A 19,767-nucleotide genomic window follows, 5' to 3' on the forward strand; every position below is an offset into this window, starting at 1 on the left:
GCATCCAGTACAATCATCTAATCAGAATAAATGATCTTACTGTGAAGTCTTAACACTGGAGCTCAAGACTGGTCTTAGCTGTCTATTTATTTTGAAGCAGTGGAATTGTAAATCCCTAACTGAATCTCAAAACTGTCTTGTTTTCTCCTTAGTTCAAAAATATGTAGGTTTGGACAGGAGCTGCTGCTAATTTTTGCCTGAAACGCTTTAATGTGTTCAGAAAGAGCTAGCATGCCAGCTCAACAAGCTGTTCTTTATCCTATCTTGAAAGCCAATTCTAATAAGAATTAATACATTTCAAGTATACCTTGTCAAGAAAGCATACGTTTAAAAGATTGAGTCTTATGCTGCTGAGAGTACTTTTTTTCTACCATAAAAATTGATTTGAAAATTGATTTTTTTTTTTCGTTCTTTTGTCCTGTACCTAGTGGATGATGGTTTCATAGTTGGCAGGTACTGCAGCAGCATTTGAGAACAGGAGTTGAATGTACATTTTAGTTGACTTACTTCTAGCTGTAGCTTAGCATGTCTAACCACTGGGTCCAACAGTGCATGTGGACTATGTTGCTGTTAGCTATGCAGTAGTCTACTTAAAACCTACAATGTATCACAAGCAGTTGTTTTCTTGATCGAGAATAAGTTCCTTGTGGAAGAAAGAAGCATATTAAGGCCTGTATGCAATCTCTTAAATTCACTGTGGAAAGCAGTAACACTCAAGCTTATTAAGACATCTTTGAATTGTGGGATTAATGATGTTTTAAATACAGTAACATTGCTTGGTGTATAGAGTATAAACCTTTCCTGCTGTTTCAAAAATGTATTGGGAAGTTCTAGGAGCCTGGAAGTTGGGCTTTTTGGCCACAACCAAAATAATATTTCTAATGGTCTAGTCAGGTACGTCTATGCTTTAAAATACTTGAAGGGAAAAAATTGACATGGGGATATYGTGAGACTTTAGAGTGATAGGAGAAAAGAAGCCAAAGTTTATAGAACAGAAGTGTTATAGAAGGATGACTGTAAAACGATATCTAAACAAAACTAATGCACAGAGAAACAGTGGAAGAGAAATATTCTGAAATACTATTACAAAGTTCTATTAAYAGTATAATGAGCAGGGTAGAGATTACTGGATTGAGAACCCACATTTTTGTTTCAAGTGGAAGTAAACAATGTTTTGTGGGTATATTGTATACAGCTAAGTAAATCGCTGCTCTTTTGAAATTAACATTTTGATTGCCTACCTTTTGGACAAATCATAAATATAAAAACAAAGGAACTTTATTAAAAAAGAAAAATGACTGGAGTGTGAATTTGGAGTTTTATGTCCCCTRTGCTGCATATTCATCTCTTCTCCTTTATTACTGTTTTCTCTAACTTAGGAAGCTGAGCAAGCAAGAACGGACTACTTCATTAGAACATTATTACTTGAATTTCAGAATGTGAGTATGTGGGAACTTCTGGTCTCAACTTTGATTTGACACTAGTTTCAGTTTATCAAAAGTGGCACATAACCGAGGCAACTCACAAAAAGTTCCTTGCTTGCTTAGAGGCTGATTCTGTACATATGTAAATCATCAAGCTTAGAAATGATGTTGAAGTGACCTTAGTATTTAAGAAGCAAATATATGAAACTGCTRATTTTGTTCTTATTTTTATCCTTGGTTAGTCAAAGGTTTTATGGTCTTTAATATCATGAATTAACAACTAAGAAAGCTTCTGCAAGGATTGAATTTTACTGGTTATATCAACTGAAACTATGACCACAAACTAAATGAAGCTTGTCAAAAATGGTGTTTCCTTCTGTTAACATCCTTATGAGTAAAATATACATACTTGTTACAGCTCACTCCACAGACATTCTTTTATTGGCAAGAGAATTTTATGATGTTAAAAGATATTCTGATATTCAGTCATACACTTGTATTGACAAATACAAATAATGCAAGTTTGAACATAAGCAAGCAATGAGTCCTTGTGTTAAAGAAAGTATTCTGGGTTGTATTAGGCAAAGCATTGCCAGCAGGTTGAGGGAGGCAATCCTTCCCCTCCACTTGGCACTTGAGGCTGCGTYTGGAGCGCCATGCCCGGTTTTGGGCTCYCCAGTACAAGATAGACATGAATCTACTTGAGTGAGTCCAGCGAAGGGCCACAAAGATGATTAAGGGATAAGAGCATCCCTTGTGTGAGGAGGGAGCTGGGGCCTGTTCAGCTTGGAGAAGAGAAGGCTCAGGAATGATCTTATGAATGCATTTAAATATCTGAAAGGAGGATGTAAGGAARGCAGAGGCAGGCTCTTCTCAATGGTGCCTAATGACAGTGAGAGGCAATAGGCACAAATTGAAACACAGGAAATTCCATGAATATAAGAAAACACCTTTTTATTGTGAGGGTCRTGGAACTCATTGCCAAGAGAGGTGGTGGAATTTCCATTGTTATATATATTCAAAACCTGACTGGACATGGTCCTGAATGATCTGCAGTGGGAATTGAACCAGATGCTTTCCAGAGGTCCATTCCAAACTCAACTGTTCCGCAGTTCTGTGAAGAATGACAAMTTAGTGACCTTCCAGTGTTTCTCAGTCTAACTTGTAATTAARCTTGTAATTCCTTTCAGAACTGAAATATTTATTAAAAAAAAAACATGATATGTTCTTGTTTAAGTTGGTGTGTTGTCTTTTTGCTTGATGAACTTTTACAGGAGAAGTCTGGGGGACAATATTTGCAATATACGTAAGGATCAAAATAGAAATATATTTTTAATAGTGAACTCAGACTTTGAAATTCAATATTTCCTAATTTGAAAACTATAAATGATTATAACTAGTCTCTTTCTGGAAGTAAGAGAGTTCATTCAACTTAATTAAAATCCTGTGACAGAAAAAACTTCTGTAAAATGTTAGACCTTCTTCAAAAACTGAGTATCAGGTACATTAATTAGTGAAAAGGGATTATGTCATCTGTTCAGTGAAATAAGATCACTTGCATTGCCTGTAAGTGTTCATAAAACAACTGATTTAATCATTCCCTGTGAACTTACACTTAAATACCTGATTTAAGATGGTCATTTATTTTTCTGGAAAGTAAATGTCAGTTATTAAAAACTAACTGTAAAGGTACCTCTCCTGCAAAAATACTGAGATTGATGGTTTATTTTACAGAATATCTATGATTTGAATTGGCATCTTATATTTAAAATGATTTATTACAAGTTAGTCTCACTTATAGTCATTTTCTTCAGCAGTGCTTTGTTCCATTTCAGTARGTGAGACTAGAACATTTGTGAAAACTATTTACTTCATGAGATGCTATTTTGGGGTAATTTTTCTCTGCAGTAGCTTGCTAAGTCTTTGCAATAAGTCACATGAATTTAAGCAGTTCATTTCTATTCATCTTTTGAATGCTCATAACTGATGCTATGAAACTCTTTACAGATAGCAACAAATAACTGCATAATGATAACTGTGGTCTTAACAACATTTATTGAAATAGTGTGCTTAAACAAAACTGAGAAGATCCATAATCGGAACTTAAATCTTATTTTTAGCATCTGAGCTTCATGAGAATTGGTTACTGTAGCATTTTTATATTTTGCTTTGTATACACTGTACTAGCAAATGATATTCAGCTACTTGATTTCAGTGAGTTCTGTTTTATAAATGGCTCTGTATTACACAAAAACAAGCAATGAAGAGCTACAGTTATCACTGTGCTTTCAATCTTAGTAAAGAGCCCAAAATTTGCGTTCCTCTAAGCAGTATTTAAAAGGATTAACAAGGTATGATGTGGGTGTTCAACCTATACAGCTAATAAAATGTTATTTATTCAGGCTTACCTGAGCAAATTTGCTTCAGGGAATTTGTGGGCTCTGTCCTTTTTGCGGGAAAGGACTTAACATTGCAAAAGTAAAACGTACTCTTTGGTATTGAATTACAGCCTTTTCCTCTTGTAGAAGTCTTAAGTATGGCTTTCAGCTAGGGAAGAAAATGCACATCTGTAGTGTAAAGTAATATCCTTTTGAGTGGTGTTTTTTTTTTGTTTTTTTGTTTTTTTTGTTCTTTTTTTTAGAATAATGAAATTTTGTCTTCTGTGAAATTTTATTGTTAACATTTATAGAGGAAAACCAGTTTAACTGGAACTTGAAGCTAAAACACTAAGTTCCTTCTTAAAAAGTGGCTGTAAAAAAGGACTATGGTGTTCCCTGTTTATTATTAACAGAAAGTAGCATAGGTCCTGAAACGTGTTACCTTTAAGGATCAGAAAGTTTGTACTCTGCCTAAGGTGTATGCTAGATCAAGAGGTATGACAGCAGCTTGGAAGTGTGCAGTAAAGCTGCTTTGATTGTGAATAGTTTGGATAATGGTGATAATGGCGATTTAATAGTCTTTGCAGGAATTCAGGTACTTTAATAACTAGTGTGTTTTAAAGTCTGTTTTGTGACTTGTCTTTAGTGCTGTTATAACATGAAGTGGCTAGAATAAAAGTTTACCTACTTTTGTTGCAAATGGGTCCAAATTTGGGTATGTGTTGATTTCCCCCTTCCCCTTCTAACTTTTTTTTGTAATCTGACAAATTACCAAAGAATACTTTTTTTCTCCCCTAATATAAGTTACTGGAGTAAGATTGGAAAAAGAGCCTTTCATGGTGGTCTTTTGCCTTCTTATTCCCCTTTCTCAGTTTAGGACTGTAGGGACACTTTTTAATCCTTTCCCCCCCCCCCCCCMCCCCTGGAAAATCTTTTTAATAAGTGCAACGTTGTGGATCCTTTAACATGCATACTGATTAGGTCTTTTTCACCCATTCTATAAAATATCTCGTACTGCTTAAACATCAGCAATACCCAAAATACCACTTCCAGGTTTCCCACTTGTTTAAGTGATATAAGTTGCAACTTACATCATACAGAATATCTTTTATCTGGCAAAGTAGTTATGCAAAAATGAATCCTCATAGCAATATTTATCCCATACAAAATGGTCAAATACACATTACCATTAACATCTTTTTCCCTCCCTGCCCTCAAACCCCTCAGGAGACTCGTAGCGTCTATCAGTTTCATTACGTTAACTGGCCTGACCATGACGTCCCTTCGTCTTTTGATTCTATTCTGGACATGATCAGCTTGATGCGAGAATACCAGGAACATGAAGATGTGCCAATTTGTATACACTGCAGGTATCAAATGTATTTATTTTTTAAGTTTAAGCATTTGGTACAAGATACACTAATTCAATTCTAAACTGAACTTGTTTTTAGTTTTCTACAAAGGAATTATTTCCTCATGTCTGAACTTGGCTCAAAAGCTATGTATTCCTTATTGTCTTAAAACTTGTGCCATGGTKAAATTTCCCTGCTGCTTCAGTTGAAGGTAGAATACCAGGAAAACAGTTACTTTTTTTGAAAGGGAAATAACTTTGCTGTTCTTAAAGCTGAATATTTAATCTATATTAGGGTGAAATAGACCTTTTGAAGATCATTGCAAATCAGATTAGCAATGAAGATTCCCTTTTTTATAGAAGAGAATACAACACCTAAGAACTGCATCACTGCCTAAGAACTTTTTTCTTCTAATATGTCACCCTAACCAGGGTTCTGGTAGGTTCTGGTTGGGAATTCTCTGCTTCTGAGCAGCAGTTCCATCTTTGACCTGAAATTTGGCTAGCAGAGGGACTGAAACTAAACTGCCTTGAAATGTTTTTGATGAATTCACAATCTCTGACAATTTCTCTGGAAAGTTCTTGCTTTTGATATTTGAGAGTGGGTTGTTTTTTTTGTTTGTTTGTTTTTTAGCACCATTTGGTGTTGCAATGACTTAATAGACTAGGGAGAATTGTCCTTCTTGGACCCAGGCAATGCAACTATCTACAAAACTCCACAGCCTTTACCTTTAGGTATCTATCACAAGACAAATTTGGCATGTCTGTTAACGCTCTGTAGTGAAAACCAACTTGTAGCTGCCTCAAAACATTGGTCAGAGGTTATTTGCCAGTAATATGACTGGGTTTTATTGCTTTTTGGTTTTGGCTTGTCTTTATTCAGATATGAATTGCAGTTGCTTCTTTTTGCTGCTGAGAGAACTGAGTGTAGCTGTGACTTTTTTAACACAAAGCTTCACAGTGTAAACTAGTATTTGCAAGAAACTGTTAGTAAATGTTACTGGTTTTGATTAGCAGTCAAGGAAATYCATAGATACAAGAATATTTGATCATTCAATTTTTCCCATATATAAGCCTGCAAATGTTAAATTRTTGGGAACCTGTTAACTCTCAAATTTGCTTATTCTCTACAGAAATCTACTGTCTTTAGCCACATGCTTTTTTAATTTGCAATTAGAAGCAATTAAAGTCTAAATGCACAAGGAATTTAGCACAGAAAGCTACTTTGTCCTGGTCCTCTCTTGAATGTCAATAAAATTGTTTAGCCAGTTTACTAAAACAATATAATTATAATGTAATGAATATGTATGCATTATAACTGTATATATAAAATGGAGAAATTCATGCTATTAGAATTAAATGCAACAGTTACTTTGTCATTTTTTATCATATTTAAGTTTGTTAGATAAMATACAGATACACTGAGTCAGAAGTGTGAGGATTCTTTAAATGTGTTTTATTCTGCTATATAACGTATGTATCATTATACTTGGAAAAAATCCTTACTATTGAAGCAGTGRTAACTAGTAACAGTGTGAGGAAAGGGACAATAAAAATGTCAGCACAAACGTTTTTTAATCATTGGAATTCCAATTGGCTATGCATTTGAAAACTTAACCTACTTCCTTTTACCCTAAATTTTTGATCTTAAAGCATATTACAGTGTCAGACAGAGCCAGATGAAAATGATAGTTGAGGGATTTTAACTGAAGTGATTCTTTTGTTTTCACATGGACTCTGGAAATGTGCAACTTATTGCCCTTTTAACCATTTAAAATAATTCTAACAACCTAACTGTTTATATTCACAGTGCGGGGTGTGGAAGAACAGGAGCCATCTGTGCTATAGATTATACATGGAATTTACTTAAAGCTGGGGTAAGGAATCTTACAAAAACGAATCTGTGGCATTCTATCATTTCATAACAATGCTTAAGAAAGCTTCCAAATATTTTAAAATAGTGAAATATGTTAGCACATTCCAAAATTCTTTTGTCAAGTTGGATGAGTAGTTTTATCAGTTATGTTTTAGTATTAACTTATAGTCAAAAGAAAGTAAGTTATCTTTAAAAAAAAGACACTGTAAATGTTCTAAATAATCTGTATTTAAATATATTTCAATATAAAGTGATTTTGAATTCAGCTTTTTCAATCTTTACTTGATCTTACAGCTCCACCCTAAGCTCAGGTTTCAAATGCACAGGAATAATTTCATTCTGAAATTTTTAGGTTATGAAGCATTAGTAATGTTCAAGTGYCATATCAATGCTTTCATTGGATGTTTCATTTTCAAAATACCATAAATGCTCTTATCTGGTGTAAAATAAGCTTTTAAAACTGTTCAAGAGGAGATTTGTTCTTATAAACAATTTTGAATAGATTTGGATGGGAGAGAATGGATCGGCTGTACCTAGAAAAGTTAAATAGTTTTGCATGTTTGGCACCTTCTGTATTGCTATTCTGACAAACATTTAAGTCAATATAATTACCTTCTGTATTTCAGAAAATACCTGAAGAATTCAATGTATTTAATTTAATACAAGAAATGAGGACACAAAGGCATTCTGCAGTGCAGACAAAGGTAAGAGTTTACAATGGATCTTACCATATGATAAATAATATACCATCATTCTTTTTAAAGATGGCATGCACTAATTTTTATCTGGTAACCTATTACAGGAGCAGTATGAACTTGTTCATCGAGCTATAGCGCAACTATTTGAAAAGCAACTGCAAAAATATGAAAGTAGTGCAGACTGGACAATTGCAGATGGAGTGGTATGTTTGCTTTTCACCATATGCATTTCAGTCTTTGTTAGCTTTTGATTCAATTTCTGTTGTAAAGTCTGTTTTTAAGTGTCCTGTGGTGTTAAGGAAGATATAGAATTTGTTTAGACTTCCTGTGTTGTGTTTTGTTTTTGTTTTGTTTTTTTTCTCAGTAGGATCAATTAGCCTGTACTTAGTGTATACTAAAGATTTGATTGGAAGTGAGTTAAAGAAATATTTACCATTTATCCCAAATGCAATTGCAGTGGTGGAAGCAGTAGAGGGAATACTAACATGGATGAATTACAGGACTGAATGAATTAAACTCAGCATTTAAAATACTGAGAAATGTGTGCTTAGCTTGGTGAGGTGATGGTAGTTGACGCTTTAACAACTTATTGGTTTGTTCTCTTTCATTGACTGGCACTTCCTATCTGAAAAGTGGTAATATCAACAGGAAATGAAAATATTGTCTAAGCCTGGCCTTTTGAGAAGATAAAGAGCAAATTAAACTCTCCAGCCTAAAATCAGTACATACATATATGTGTATATGTGTACATACACACACACTACAGCATAGTTGTATTCACTAACTCRGTGGTTGTATTGTATTCTGTGACTTGGTAGTTACAGCTGAAATGAACTCTAACTGATCTATATTTAACTTAAAATCTAGAAATGGAAAAACTTTGTTATTTTCCTCCTTAAAATGCTATAGTTGAGCCTGACTTTAAAACCAGTAGATCACAGGCATTGATCTGACAGGTTAGCACCCTTCTATGAGGCTTGGTTATTACATGCTAGTGCTTACGACCTTGCTCTTGACCCAACACAGCCTTGATGTAGTTGAGTAGGGCYGACACTGAGTGATCTTGTTATGCTTATATGTTGTATTGAAATACTGTTTGTGCTGGAACTTAGTGGAAAGTTTGGAGAAGGGAGGAAAAAAATAAAAGCCTTTGTCAGGAATTTTCATACACTACCCATGTACCAAAGGAAAACAMATTAAAACATAGATACTTCTCATTGTTAATTTTGGTACAGAGAGTAGAAAGCAGTCTGTCGTTGTGTGGATACCTTGCACACTTGCAACTTGAATACTCTCCACAGATATAGTCTGCTTATTTCAGAAGAATATTATAGAACTAAAGCATTAAAAGTTTTGATGAGAATCAGAAGTGTCAGAYGACTCTTAGCTACAGAACAGCTTGACTGAGTAGGACTTGGAAAAGGAGTGGCTGGAAAAATAGAGTGAATAATAAAATAAGTAACAGTGAATAGCTGATGTCTGTTAACCTTTTATAAGGTATCAGTGAGACCCAGCAGATTCAGTGTAAAAGGAGGTATTTCTTAGCAGAACATGAAGCTGCAGAGCTCCTTACCACTGAACACTGAAAGCCTGTGGCTTTGAGGTGAATATATCATCACCATGGAGTCATCTTCTACAAGTTTATTTAAAGACCTAATCTCTGACCTATGAAGTTCCAGAACTGCAAACTGTTGGAGAATCTTCTAAAGAGGGATCACCACRTGCTTGCTTTGTCCTTATATTCTTCCTTGTATGCTTCCTTTTGGGTCCTGCTGGAAACAGGACTAAATGGATCTTTTCATCTGACAAGGTGCAGTATGTCATATGTTGGGAAATGATGTGTCTTCATACTGTAGTTTGAGCACTGCTACAGAAGGACTGAAAAAAATTACAGAAAAGGAATGCCTGTGTCTACACAAAATTATTACTTAAGGTTTTTGCGWTCAGGGAATTAACTGGAGTAGGCTTAGCCTTTGCTTAAGTTCCATAAGATAATYTCCTACCTCACATAACCAGTTATGGATCTCCTTGTAGGTTCAACCTAATTCTAAATTTTTTCAGGCTGAGATTGAGTTTTTTGCTATTCTGTAAAAACTTTCTTTTTCCTCCTTGAGGACATTTTGTATGCAGTACATAATATCACATGTTAATGTAACATAACATTAATATAACATTATGTATGCAGTATATAACMCCTGTAACATTACTGTGGAAAAAGAACACCTTTTAAGTTATTACCTAAAATGTTCTAGTCTGTTTAACTAGGGGATATGTCCCAGAATGTTTGTTTTAGCAKGAAACATAAGTTTTGGTACAGAAAAGTTTTGAAATACTTCATTAAATTATAGTATAGGATCTTAAGTTTGCTTCCTAGCTCTTACTTTGTTAGTAGTGAACCTTCAGTCTTTAGAATTGATCCTATAGGAAAACATTCCTATAGAAATTCCTCATTCCTCCTGATTGTGGGGAGGGGGGTGAGAAGTATRTAGGAATAAATGTGTTATCTCAAGATAACCTATTCTAACCATGTGCTAGGGGCAGGAAATTGGCATCCCCGTGGGAAATTTTTGGATGGTTTGAATGCATCTTATCTTCTGGCCTTGACACTGATTAAATTTGGAGTATTTTCTTTAATTGTAACTAAATGATACTTAATATTAGTAGAATCATAAAATGCACCCACGGTTTATAGTGGAGGCATTGCGCAGCTATGTGGATTTAGTTGTTCAGTGGAAACAAAGCTGACTGTTCTGCTCACAGTGCTTTAGTATCTGCTTGCTTACTTTGCTCTACGAACTACAGCTTTAGAGTGCAGGGAGGCTCTAGCTGCTTTTTCACTGTGGYTGCCCAAGTCCACATGCAGTGGTCATGTGTCAGAAGTAGTAGCTATGATGGATTTAAAATATCAGAATGCTTGATCATTTTGATTTAAATTCCTTTATTCGTTTACTTCAGAATTGTGTGGTAGCTAGTCTGAGTCATACTGACAACAGCAGYGGGGGATTGTCTGTATGGTTCTGCTTCTCAAATTTCAGCCAGGAAAACAAGTAGCCATCTGACGGGTAAATAATGTGATCATGTTAAGGGTGAGGTCCTTGGACAACTCTTAAAAAGATAGTCAAAAATTGTTTTCATATTACGAAACTTCTTCAGTATAAACCAAAATCCTCGCTTCATACTTTTTGAAGGTTTGGAATCTGAGGCAGTTGTGCAGTCCTCTACATTACAGGACTTTGGTGAAAACAGTTCCAAATAAAAGAATATGCCTACTTTAGACATTATATTGTTAGTTTTACAGGAGATCATACTGCTAAGTGTTGGTTTTGTGGTTTTACTGTCCAGTTGCTTTTGCCATTTCAGTTRCTTGATAGGTTTCAGTTATCTAAGTTTTGCAAACAGTGTTTGCTAGTAGCATCACAGGAAAAAGTTAAATCTGATTGGCAATGAGTAGTAGTATTCACAAGGAAGTAGCTGAGACAATCCTCAACATGTGTTTTTGTGAGCTTGCCAACTCTGCCATGCTGGAAACAATACTGTAAAATGTCAAAAAACTCTGTGCAGTATTTAAAATACAATTCTGATTGAATTGTAAATTCTAATAGTTGATTTAAGGATTCAAAAACTTGCAGGAATCTACATATGATGATATAGTATAGTGAAGTAATTGTATACTATTGCAGTACAGTTGTACTTTTTGTTTYGACTGTTTAGAAGTATAAATATGTATAAAATAATACTGAATGTGTAAATCATAAATTACAAAACCAAGTTGTATCTGGTTCTGTGTTTGAATGCTATGAAATAGRTACGAGCATATAAATGTTGATCACCTAATAAGGTATTAAGTCAGACTTGTACCAGTAGAATATTTTATGRGGTATTTGAGAGGTACCTCCGTGATCTGAAACTAACTATGGTTGYCTTAGATAATCTAGGGAGTTGGATAAAATTCCATGAAATCGGATGTTCTGTATGTGGAATAAGGAAAAATGATTCCAGTTAAAAATAAATGCATTAGTCTATTATGTACTTGAGAATATTTCTTGTTGAATTTTGACAGTTAACAAAAACAAGCGTGCTACAGAACTGCAAGTCTTTGTTTTGCCCTTATCCACTAAAACTTATTAAACAYTTTCTGCAAAATATGACATTGATAGTACTCTTAGGTATCTCTTGCTTTTATTCTATAAATATGACAGTACTGTTGATGAAATTGTTTACCCTTTTAGGATGCTGTAGAAGAATCAGCTGTTATAGAAGAATTTTGATATTCAAAAAGATTAATGCTTTGAAAAATATGTGAAAAGACTTCACTGTTGAAGTTCTCTTCACTATTTGCAGTTTCAAAAGATACTTTTGGCTATTATAGCATAAAAAAAACATGTCTTCAGAGGCATTTATCTTACTGCCTATGCTTGGAAAATTTTATTTAATCAGATTCATTTCAGTGAATTGTTTGTGTGAAATATTTCTCCTTTTTATCTACTGATGCTCTGTGGTTCCCATGCTGCTTTGTGATAAGAAAAAAAAAGGAATGGTTAAGTCCCTTTTAAGGGAAACACGTTACTTCTAGAAGAGTCTTTGCAATGAATTTGCTAGTTCTCTACCAGCACAAAAGGTTTCTGAATTAAATTAGTATKAGTTCCAAAAGAAAACTGTGTATCTTAAGGAACACCTGGGAAATCTAAAATCGCAGACTAAAACTGTGATTCTCTGCTAGCTCAAAAATAACGACAACTCAAACTCTTGTGATTCATTGCTGGAGGAGGAACCTGGGAAAAGGTCTGCCATTGGGAGATGATGTCAAAATTTAGGTCTCCTTAGCAAGTTGAATGTGGACAGACCATCTACCTTTAATTCTTTAGTCACTGTGTTACCATAGGAACACCAGTTACTCTGTATCCTTGTAGACCAGATGTAACCTACACTTTCAATCTGAGTAGTTGATTTTCTGATCTTATCCTTCTTATGTAGCCTTTTATACATATAAAAATATAGCACTTCACTAGAATCCACATAGGAGAGACCCARAAGGTTGGTGGAATTTGCCTCAAATTTTTGTTAATCAACAACGTCAAGTGCTCAAAAACTGAAAGTTAATGAGGTGAATAAGTTACATAGTAAATACAGCTTTCTTTTACACTTAATTGCGTAGATTCTTCCAACTGAACACCTTTATATTGCCAATATAATAGTTCTCAAAATAAATTTAAGTTTTCTATCACTTTTCGTTACATTTCTAGGCAAAGATTAACAGAATAGTGGAAAGATTTTAATGTTGTGCAGAAGTTATGAGAATATCTAAAAGTTCCTAACCGCTACCAGTGTTTTGATTTGGTCCAAGTAGCTGCTGTTTCATATCAACCCAACAAGGCCACTGGAATGCCTGAACAGTTCAGCAGTTGATCCAGATAGAAGCAAATATGGGGAAAGCTCCTGTTGTTTTCTTTCCCCATGTATTGTTAATGCTTTTGTGTTCTTGCAGCAAGAAGCCTGCCGTAATGGGACAGAGGAGAGATATTTTATAAGAAAGCAGAGAACAATTGTTTCATAGAATAAATTGTATGTTTCCTAATCCATTTTAAAAATCAATTCTACATGATAGCCTTGTGGGCTRTATATATTTTTTTTAAGCTGATGCTTTTTGCTTAAATTGTGTTCTACTCTACAATACAACATCTGTCTAGAGAAGCAGCAGAGTGTTGACTGATGCCGATAAGCTGTGATTAGGAAGGCTGAAAGGGTTTTTTCTTAATTCTGCCATCTGTTCTCCTCAGTGGATGAGGTCATCTCTGTGAGATACCCTACATTCACTTTTAAAGWTGAATGTCCTCTCTTCCACTCTGTGGAATTTTACATATTTACCCATTCACATGTTTTGATACCTGACAGAAAGCAGAATTGACAAGCTGATGTTACTCAAGAATGCTCAAAATATTGATTGTTCATTACCTCTCATGATACGGAACTGAGTATGCATAATGGATTTGCTCTGAGGCTTCAGCAAGCAACATTTCTTCAGTTAAAAACTAACAAGGAGAAGAGATCTAGTAGTAACTATGCTGCTGCAGCATTTTTAAGTAAAGTTTGCATGTGGGGACTGTTTACTTTTCTATATGGGTTAGTGCATCTGGCTAATGCCTGTAAAGCTTTGTCAGTAAATACACTTCACTTCATTAAGATATAGGTTGTCTAAAAGCAAATGGCAGTCAGTTGAACTAGTCTGAACTAGTTAAATTAGTGAGTTTTTTTTTGTGACTAATTCCTATAACATTCTTATTCTTGATTGAAAGTGCCTTGAGCAGAGTAAATTGATCCTCGTTTAACCTAATGTGGAAACAAAAGCTTTTGAACATGTAGCTGGTCGGAAGTATTCCCAGCGTGTAAAATACGGGCCAACTATTGGCTTCTTTGCTGGGGTTGAATATAAAGGTACCATTTTGTGAATCTAATTTTGAATATGACAAGTATTGTATCACAGGACAGCARTAACTAACTTGTTAAGCAGAGCAGTTGTCATAAACAGAGCWGTAAATAAATCAGTTGATTTAAATGAAGGGCTATTTATGAAGTTTATTTTTAAAAGTAGAGACTGATTTTGTAGTATCTCACAGCAGCTAAGTTTATGCTGGTGTGACCTAATCTGGCACCCGAAGTTGTTTCTTTAAGGAATATTATGTAAACTCTTGTTCYATACATGCTTCAGACACCTGAGTGTGGGTACTTTTTGCAAGGTGTATCCATATGCTTTATTAATAGTAGCAAAAATGGCAGAGTACTTTGTGACTCTTTAATTACTTTTGCCTGTCTCAACTAGAAACTGAGCTTCTTACTGTGTGTGTATAGAGTTTAGAAAACTTTGACATGTGTTAACTCCTTTATCAATAGGGTTTTTTCCCTCCCTGGAAGAAAAACATTTTTCAGGAAATATTATGTGTACAAATAGTTCACACTACAAATGTGGAAGGACAGAGGTGCAGCTGCAGATCTATGTTCTAGACAAGTTAAGGTCTGTGCTGCAGCCAAAAGGCACACCTTTTCCCTTGAAGAAAGCAGAGTGCATAAATCTGAAATCGGTATTCCTCAAAACTTCATCACTGAATCAGAAAGCTTTTCTGATCAGATGAAGGATAGCAAAGTTACTGGCAAGGGGGAGAAATTGTTTCTCTGAAGGTCTCGCTCTTTCTAGTATCTTTCTGTTCTACCTGTTCCTAGTAAAGCCTTGATGTGCTATGGTCTTGAAACAAGGCAGAACAGCCCTTCCTTTACCAGGAAGAGAAAGTTGATGAGGCCTTCTGTAGACAGCTGGAGGTAGCCTCWAGATCACAGGCCCTGGTTCTCATGGGGGATTTTAACCACCCTGACATCTGCTGGAGGGACWACACAGCAAGGCACAAACAGTCCAGGAGGCTCCTGCAATGCATTGACGATAACTTCTTGTCACAAATGGTGGAGAAGCCTGCAAGGAAGGGTGTCCTGCTGGATSTTGTCCTTACCAACAGAGAGGGACTGGTTAGAGATGTCAGGGTTGGGGCAGGCTTGGCTGCAGTGACCACAAGATGGTGGAGTTCAGGATCCTGCAGGAAAGAAGTAAGGCAACAAGCAGGATTGCAACCCTGGTCTTCAGGAGAGCAGACTTTGGGCTCTTCAGAGACCTGATTGGAGGAATCTCATAAGTTAAGGCCYTAGAGGGAAGGGGGGTCCAGGAGAGCTGGCTAATATTCAAACATCACTTGCTCCAAGCTCAAGAGYGGTGCATCCCTATGAGTAAGAAGTGCAGCAGAAGGGGCAGGAGACCTTCATGGGTGAGCAAGGAGCTCTTGGCCAAATTCAGACAGAAGAAGAAAGTACACAGAATGTGGAAGAGGGGACGGGCTACTTGGGGGAATTACAGGAATGCAGTCAGAGTATGTAGAGATGCGGCGAGGAAGGCTAAGGCCCAGCTGGAATTGAGTCTGGCAAGGGATGTCAAGRACAACAGGAAGGGCTTCTTCCAATACATCATCAGCAAGAGGAGGACTAGGGAAAATGTGGGCCCGCTACTGAATGGGGCGGGGGCCCTGGTGACAAGGGATACAGAGAAGGCAGAATGACTGAATGCCTTCTTTGCTTCAGTCTTCACTGCTAAGGGCAGCCCCAGGAATCCTGCAGCCTGGACGCGAGGGAGAAAGTCCAGAGAAGGGAAGACTTTCCTTTGGTTGAGGAGGATAGGATTAGAGACCTTCTGGGCAAGCTAGACAACCACAAATCCATGGGCCCGGATGGGTTGCACCCATGGATACTGAGGGAGCTGGCAGATGTTGTTGCCAGGCTGCTCTCCYATCATCTTTGAAAGGTCCTGGAGACCTGGAGAGGTGCCTGAGGACTGGAAGAAAGCCAGTGTCACTCCAGTCTTCAAGAAGGGCAAGGAGGAGGACCAAGGCAACTATAGGCTGGTCAGCCTCACCTCCATCCCTGGAAAGTTGATGGAACAGCTCATTCTGGAGGTTATTTCCAGGCATATGGAGAAAAAGAAGGTGATCAGGAGTAGCCAGCATGGATTCACCAAGGGGAAATCCTGCTTAACCAGTCTGATAGCCTTCTATGATGGAATGACTGGCTGGGTAGATGAGGGGAGAGCAGTGGATGTTGTGTTTCTTGACTTCAGCAAGGCTTTTGACACTGTCTCCCATAACATCCTCCTAGAGAAGCTCAGGAAGTGTGGGTTAGATGAGTGGACAGTGAGGTGGATTGAGAAGTGGCTGAAAGGCAGAGCTCAGAGGGTTGATCATCAGTGGCGTGGAGTCCAGTTGTAGGCCTGTGGCTAGTGGCGTCCCCCAGGGCTCAGTACTGGGTCCCATCCTGTTCAGCTTCTTCATCAATGACCTGGATGAGGGGACAGAGTGCCTCCTCAGCAAGTTTGCAGATAATACCAAGCTGGGAGGAGTGGCTGATACACCTGAAGGCTGTGCTGCCATTCGGAGAGACCTGGCCAGGCTGGAGAGCTGGGYGGAGAGGAACCTCCTGAGGTTCAAYAAGGRCAAGTGCAGAGCCCTGCACCTAGGGAGAAATAACCCTAGGCACCAGTACAAGCTRGGGACCATGAGCCAGCAATGTGCCCTTATGGCCAAGAAGGCCAATGGTCTCCTKGGGWSCATTAGGAAGAGTGTTGCCAGCAGGTGGAGGGAGGTGATCCTGCCCCTTTACTCAGCCCTGGGGAGGCCTCATCTCGAGGACTGTGTCCAGTTCTGGGCTCCCCAGTACAAGAGAGACCTGGAGCTACTGGAGAGAGTCCAGTGTAGGGCTACAAAGATGATCCGAGGGCTGGAGCACCTGCCCTATGAGGAATGGCTGTGAGAGCTGGGCCTCTTCAGCCTGGGGAAGAGAAAACTGAGGGGGGATCTGATCTGTGTCTATAAGTACCTGAAGGGAGTGTGTTAAGGGGACGGGAACAAACTCTTTTCAGTTGTCCCAKGTGACAGGACAAGAGGCAATGGGCAGAAACTGAAGCACAGGAAGTTCTGCCTGACCGTGAGGGGGAATTTCTTCACTGTGAGAGTGACAGAGCCCTGGCACAGGTTGCCCAGAGAGGTTGTGGAGTCTCCTTCTCTGGAGATCTTCAAGGCCCGCCTGGATGCAACCCTGTCTACCATGCTCTAGGTGACCCTGCTRAGCGGGAGGTTGGACTAGATGATCTCCAGAGGTCCCTTCCAACCTTACTGATTCTATGATTCCTTTTCTCAGGAAGCAGTTGTGTTGGTTTCTAACTSTGGTTACTAGTACAGATGATTAAGGGAATCTCTTTGATACAGTATCAATACCTTTAGTGCTACCTGTAGCAGTGCTTGTACAGCAGACAGGTTCAGAGGTTACCCTATTTGCACAAGTCAGGGTAGAGGGGAAACAGCAGATGGGTAGGAAACTAACTGTGTTATTAATATTAGACACTGGGATCCTCAGCATTCTTGGCACCAACCTTCTGTATGACTTTTTCCCTGAGTGCGGGCAATGCTATTTGTTTTCAAGCATATTAAAAACAAAAACAGCCTGAACAGTCACCTGTGATCCAATGCAGAAAAGTTGGGAAGCTATTGCTTTGTGCATATTTGCATGGAGGGGATTTGAGGGGTATGATGTGAAGATCTTCTTAAATTAGAATGCCTATAATAATTTGTCATTTTTAAGAAGTTCTTTAAATCCTTACTATTTTTGAATTAGGCCTGGAAAACTGTCAGAGGACTTGAAGTGCTGTTGTACCTAGTTAAAATAAACCTGATCCTGCATTCAGTTTATGCAGCAAACATAGTATTGATTTTACTGGTCAGCATCTCATGAACTGTTTCAATCACCGCAGTTTTAGTTAAGTTAAAATGATACCAAAAAAAGGAAGAATTAAATGCATTAAATCTAATTCACAGTGTGCTTCAATTTGAGAGCTGTCTACTGAATACTAGTTTAGTTCAGTAGGGGACAACAGGATTGGTTGACATGATACCATTACTGCTTATTTTAATCTTTTGCTCCTGGAAAACCCAAAATCATTCTATTATGAATAGTTTTGAGATGACAAAGACTTAAAGAGAAACACTRTATGATGACGTGGATGCAGAAAGATCTGGATCATTTGGCAAGTTGAGTGTGAGTGTGCTTCAATAGTGCAGAATGTAAAGGCTCACATCCAGGAACAAAAAGGGCAGAATTCAGATTGAAATGAGGCTTTGCATGTGAGTTATGTCTAAACTTCAAGTACAGTCAGTGGAGCCAGCTGATCTATTACCTTCATCCCATCCTGCTGGCTGACACCTTGATTAGTTCTGTGAGCTCTCAAAACCTGTGAATCTTGGTTGACTGTAATGAGAACTTAGACACCTGCTTTGGTTGTGGCTATGTAAACGTGAGTGGCTTTTACCTGCTGATTGAAGCTCACTCCAAAAAGCTTGGCAGTTACAACTGATAATCAACAGGACGATGAATGCCMTGATGTAATTTGGCTGAAAAGGCTAACACAGCCCATTGATATATGAGCAGTAGAGAGTAGGAGTAAGACAATATTTTCCTCTGCTGGAGTGCTTCTGGAATATTGGATTGGATGGCTGCTTAATGGAGGCTTGAGTTTCAGTGAAGAACAATAGGAATGATTAAAAGATTAATTCTTCACTAGAAAAGCTTCATTTCAGTTAGCATTACTGAGGAGTAGAGTTTGATACTAGACTGCACACCAGTAGACAATGGTAAGATAACAGTTTAACATGACTGGTGTAATGGAAATTAAATTTAGAGTTTACAAGGTATACTTTTAAGTGAGGGTAGTTAGTTGTTGAAATAACTAAGTTATGATATAGCTTCCAAAGCTGAAAATGTTTACCAACCTTAAAAAGGGTGCTCTCTAATTCAAATGTAGCTATTAGATTTGAAACGGAAAATAACAGGAATTTCCTTTTGCTTGTGTTGTATAGGTCAGTGTCTCACCCAGCCTGAACAGGTATGCTGAAAGGTAGTAAGGCCCATTGCTTAAAATCAATATTGTACTTTGAAATAAGTTACTTAGGTTCTGAGATATTTTTCTTATTTTAATTAGTTTTCAAAAGAAAAAAATCCTACAATAAAAAAATTTAAATAGAATACGTAGTAACTCAAGGTAGCACTAAGCTCCTTCTTGGTTTTGTTGGATCTACAGCTGTGGCACATGCATGGAAATGGTATATCAGTTTTAGTTTTTTGCGTCATCTGTTTACATGTATCTAATGGTGGTCTTGAAATAAAATAAAAATCTTTGTGCTCTGCAGAGTGTGTTAAACTTCATTGTACGTGAAAGGGAGACAGTTTGAAAGTGTTTGAAAACAGTACATTAAATCTAATCCACTTGTTGAATTAGAGTTGCTGAACATTTCATGTTCTTATTGCAGTGTAGATGAGTATAATGTTAAATGGACTGATTGTATGAGTGAAAATAATTAGACTGATTAGAAAATAAGTGCTCTGTATATGAATAATGTGGAGGGGGTAAAGGAGCTTGCTCACTAATAACCTGAAAGATTAGTTTTTGAAAACTTTCTCTAAT

General features: G+C 37.3%; 1 protein-coding gene across 1 annotated transcript in view; it reads left to right on the forward strand.

Moving 5' to 3' along the window:
• PTPN12 (protein tyrosine phosphatase non-receptor type 12) overlaps positions 1-19,767 on the forward strand; it is a 49,626-nt gene that overhangs the window by 9,458 nt on the left and 20,401 nt on the right. The window contains exons 7-11 of the mRNA XM_085325722.1: positions 1,380-1,439; positions 5,030-5,172; positions 6,964-7,030; positions 7,656-7,733; positions 7,832-7,930. Of these exons, the coding sequence (XP_085181848.1) occupies positions 1,380-1,439; positions 5,030-5,172; positions 6,964-7,030; positions 7,656-7,733; positions 7,832-7,930 (447 nt within the window). The remainder of the gene's footprint in view (positions 1-1,379; positions 1,440-5,029; positions 5,173-6,963; positions 7,031-7,655; positions 7,734-7,831; positions 7,931-19,767) is intronic.

This window comes from Rhea americana, unplaced genomic scaffold (assembly GCF_003343005.1).
Source record: "Rhea americana isolate MKP2758 unplaced genomic scaffold, rheAme1 scaffold_1, whole genome shotgun sequence".
Lineage (NCBI taxonomy): Eukaryota > Metazoa > Chordata > Aves > Rheiformes > Rheidae > Rhea > Rhea americana.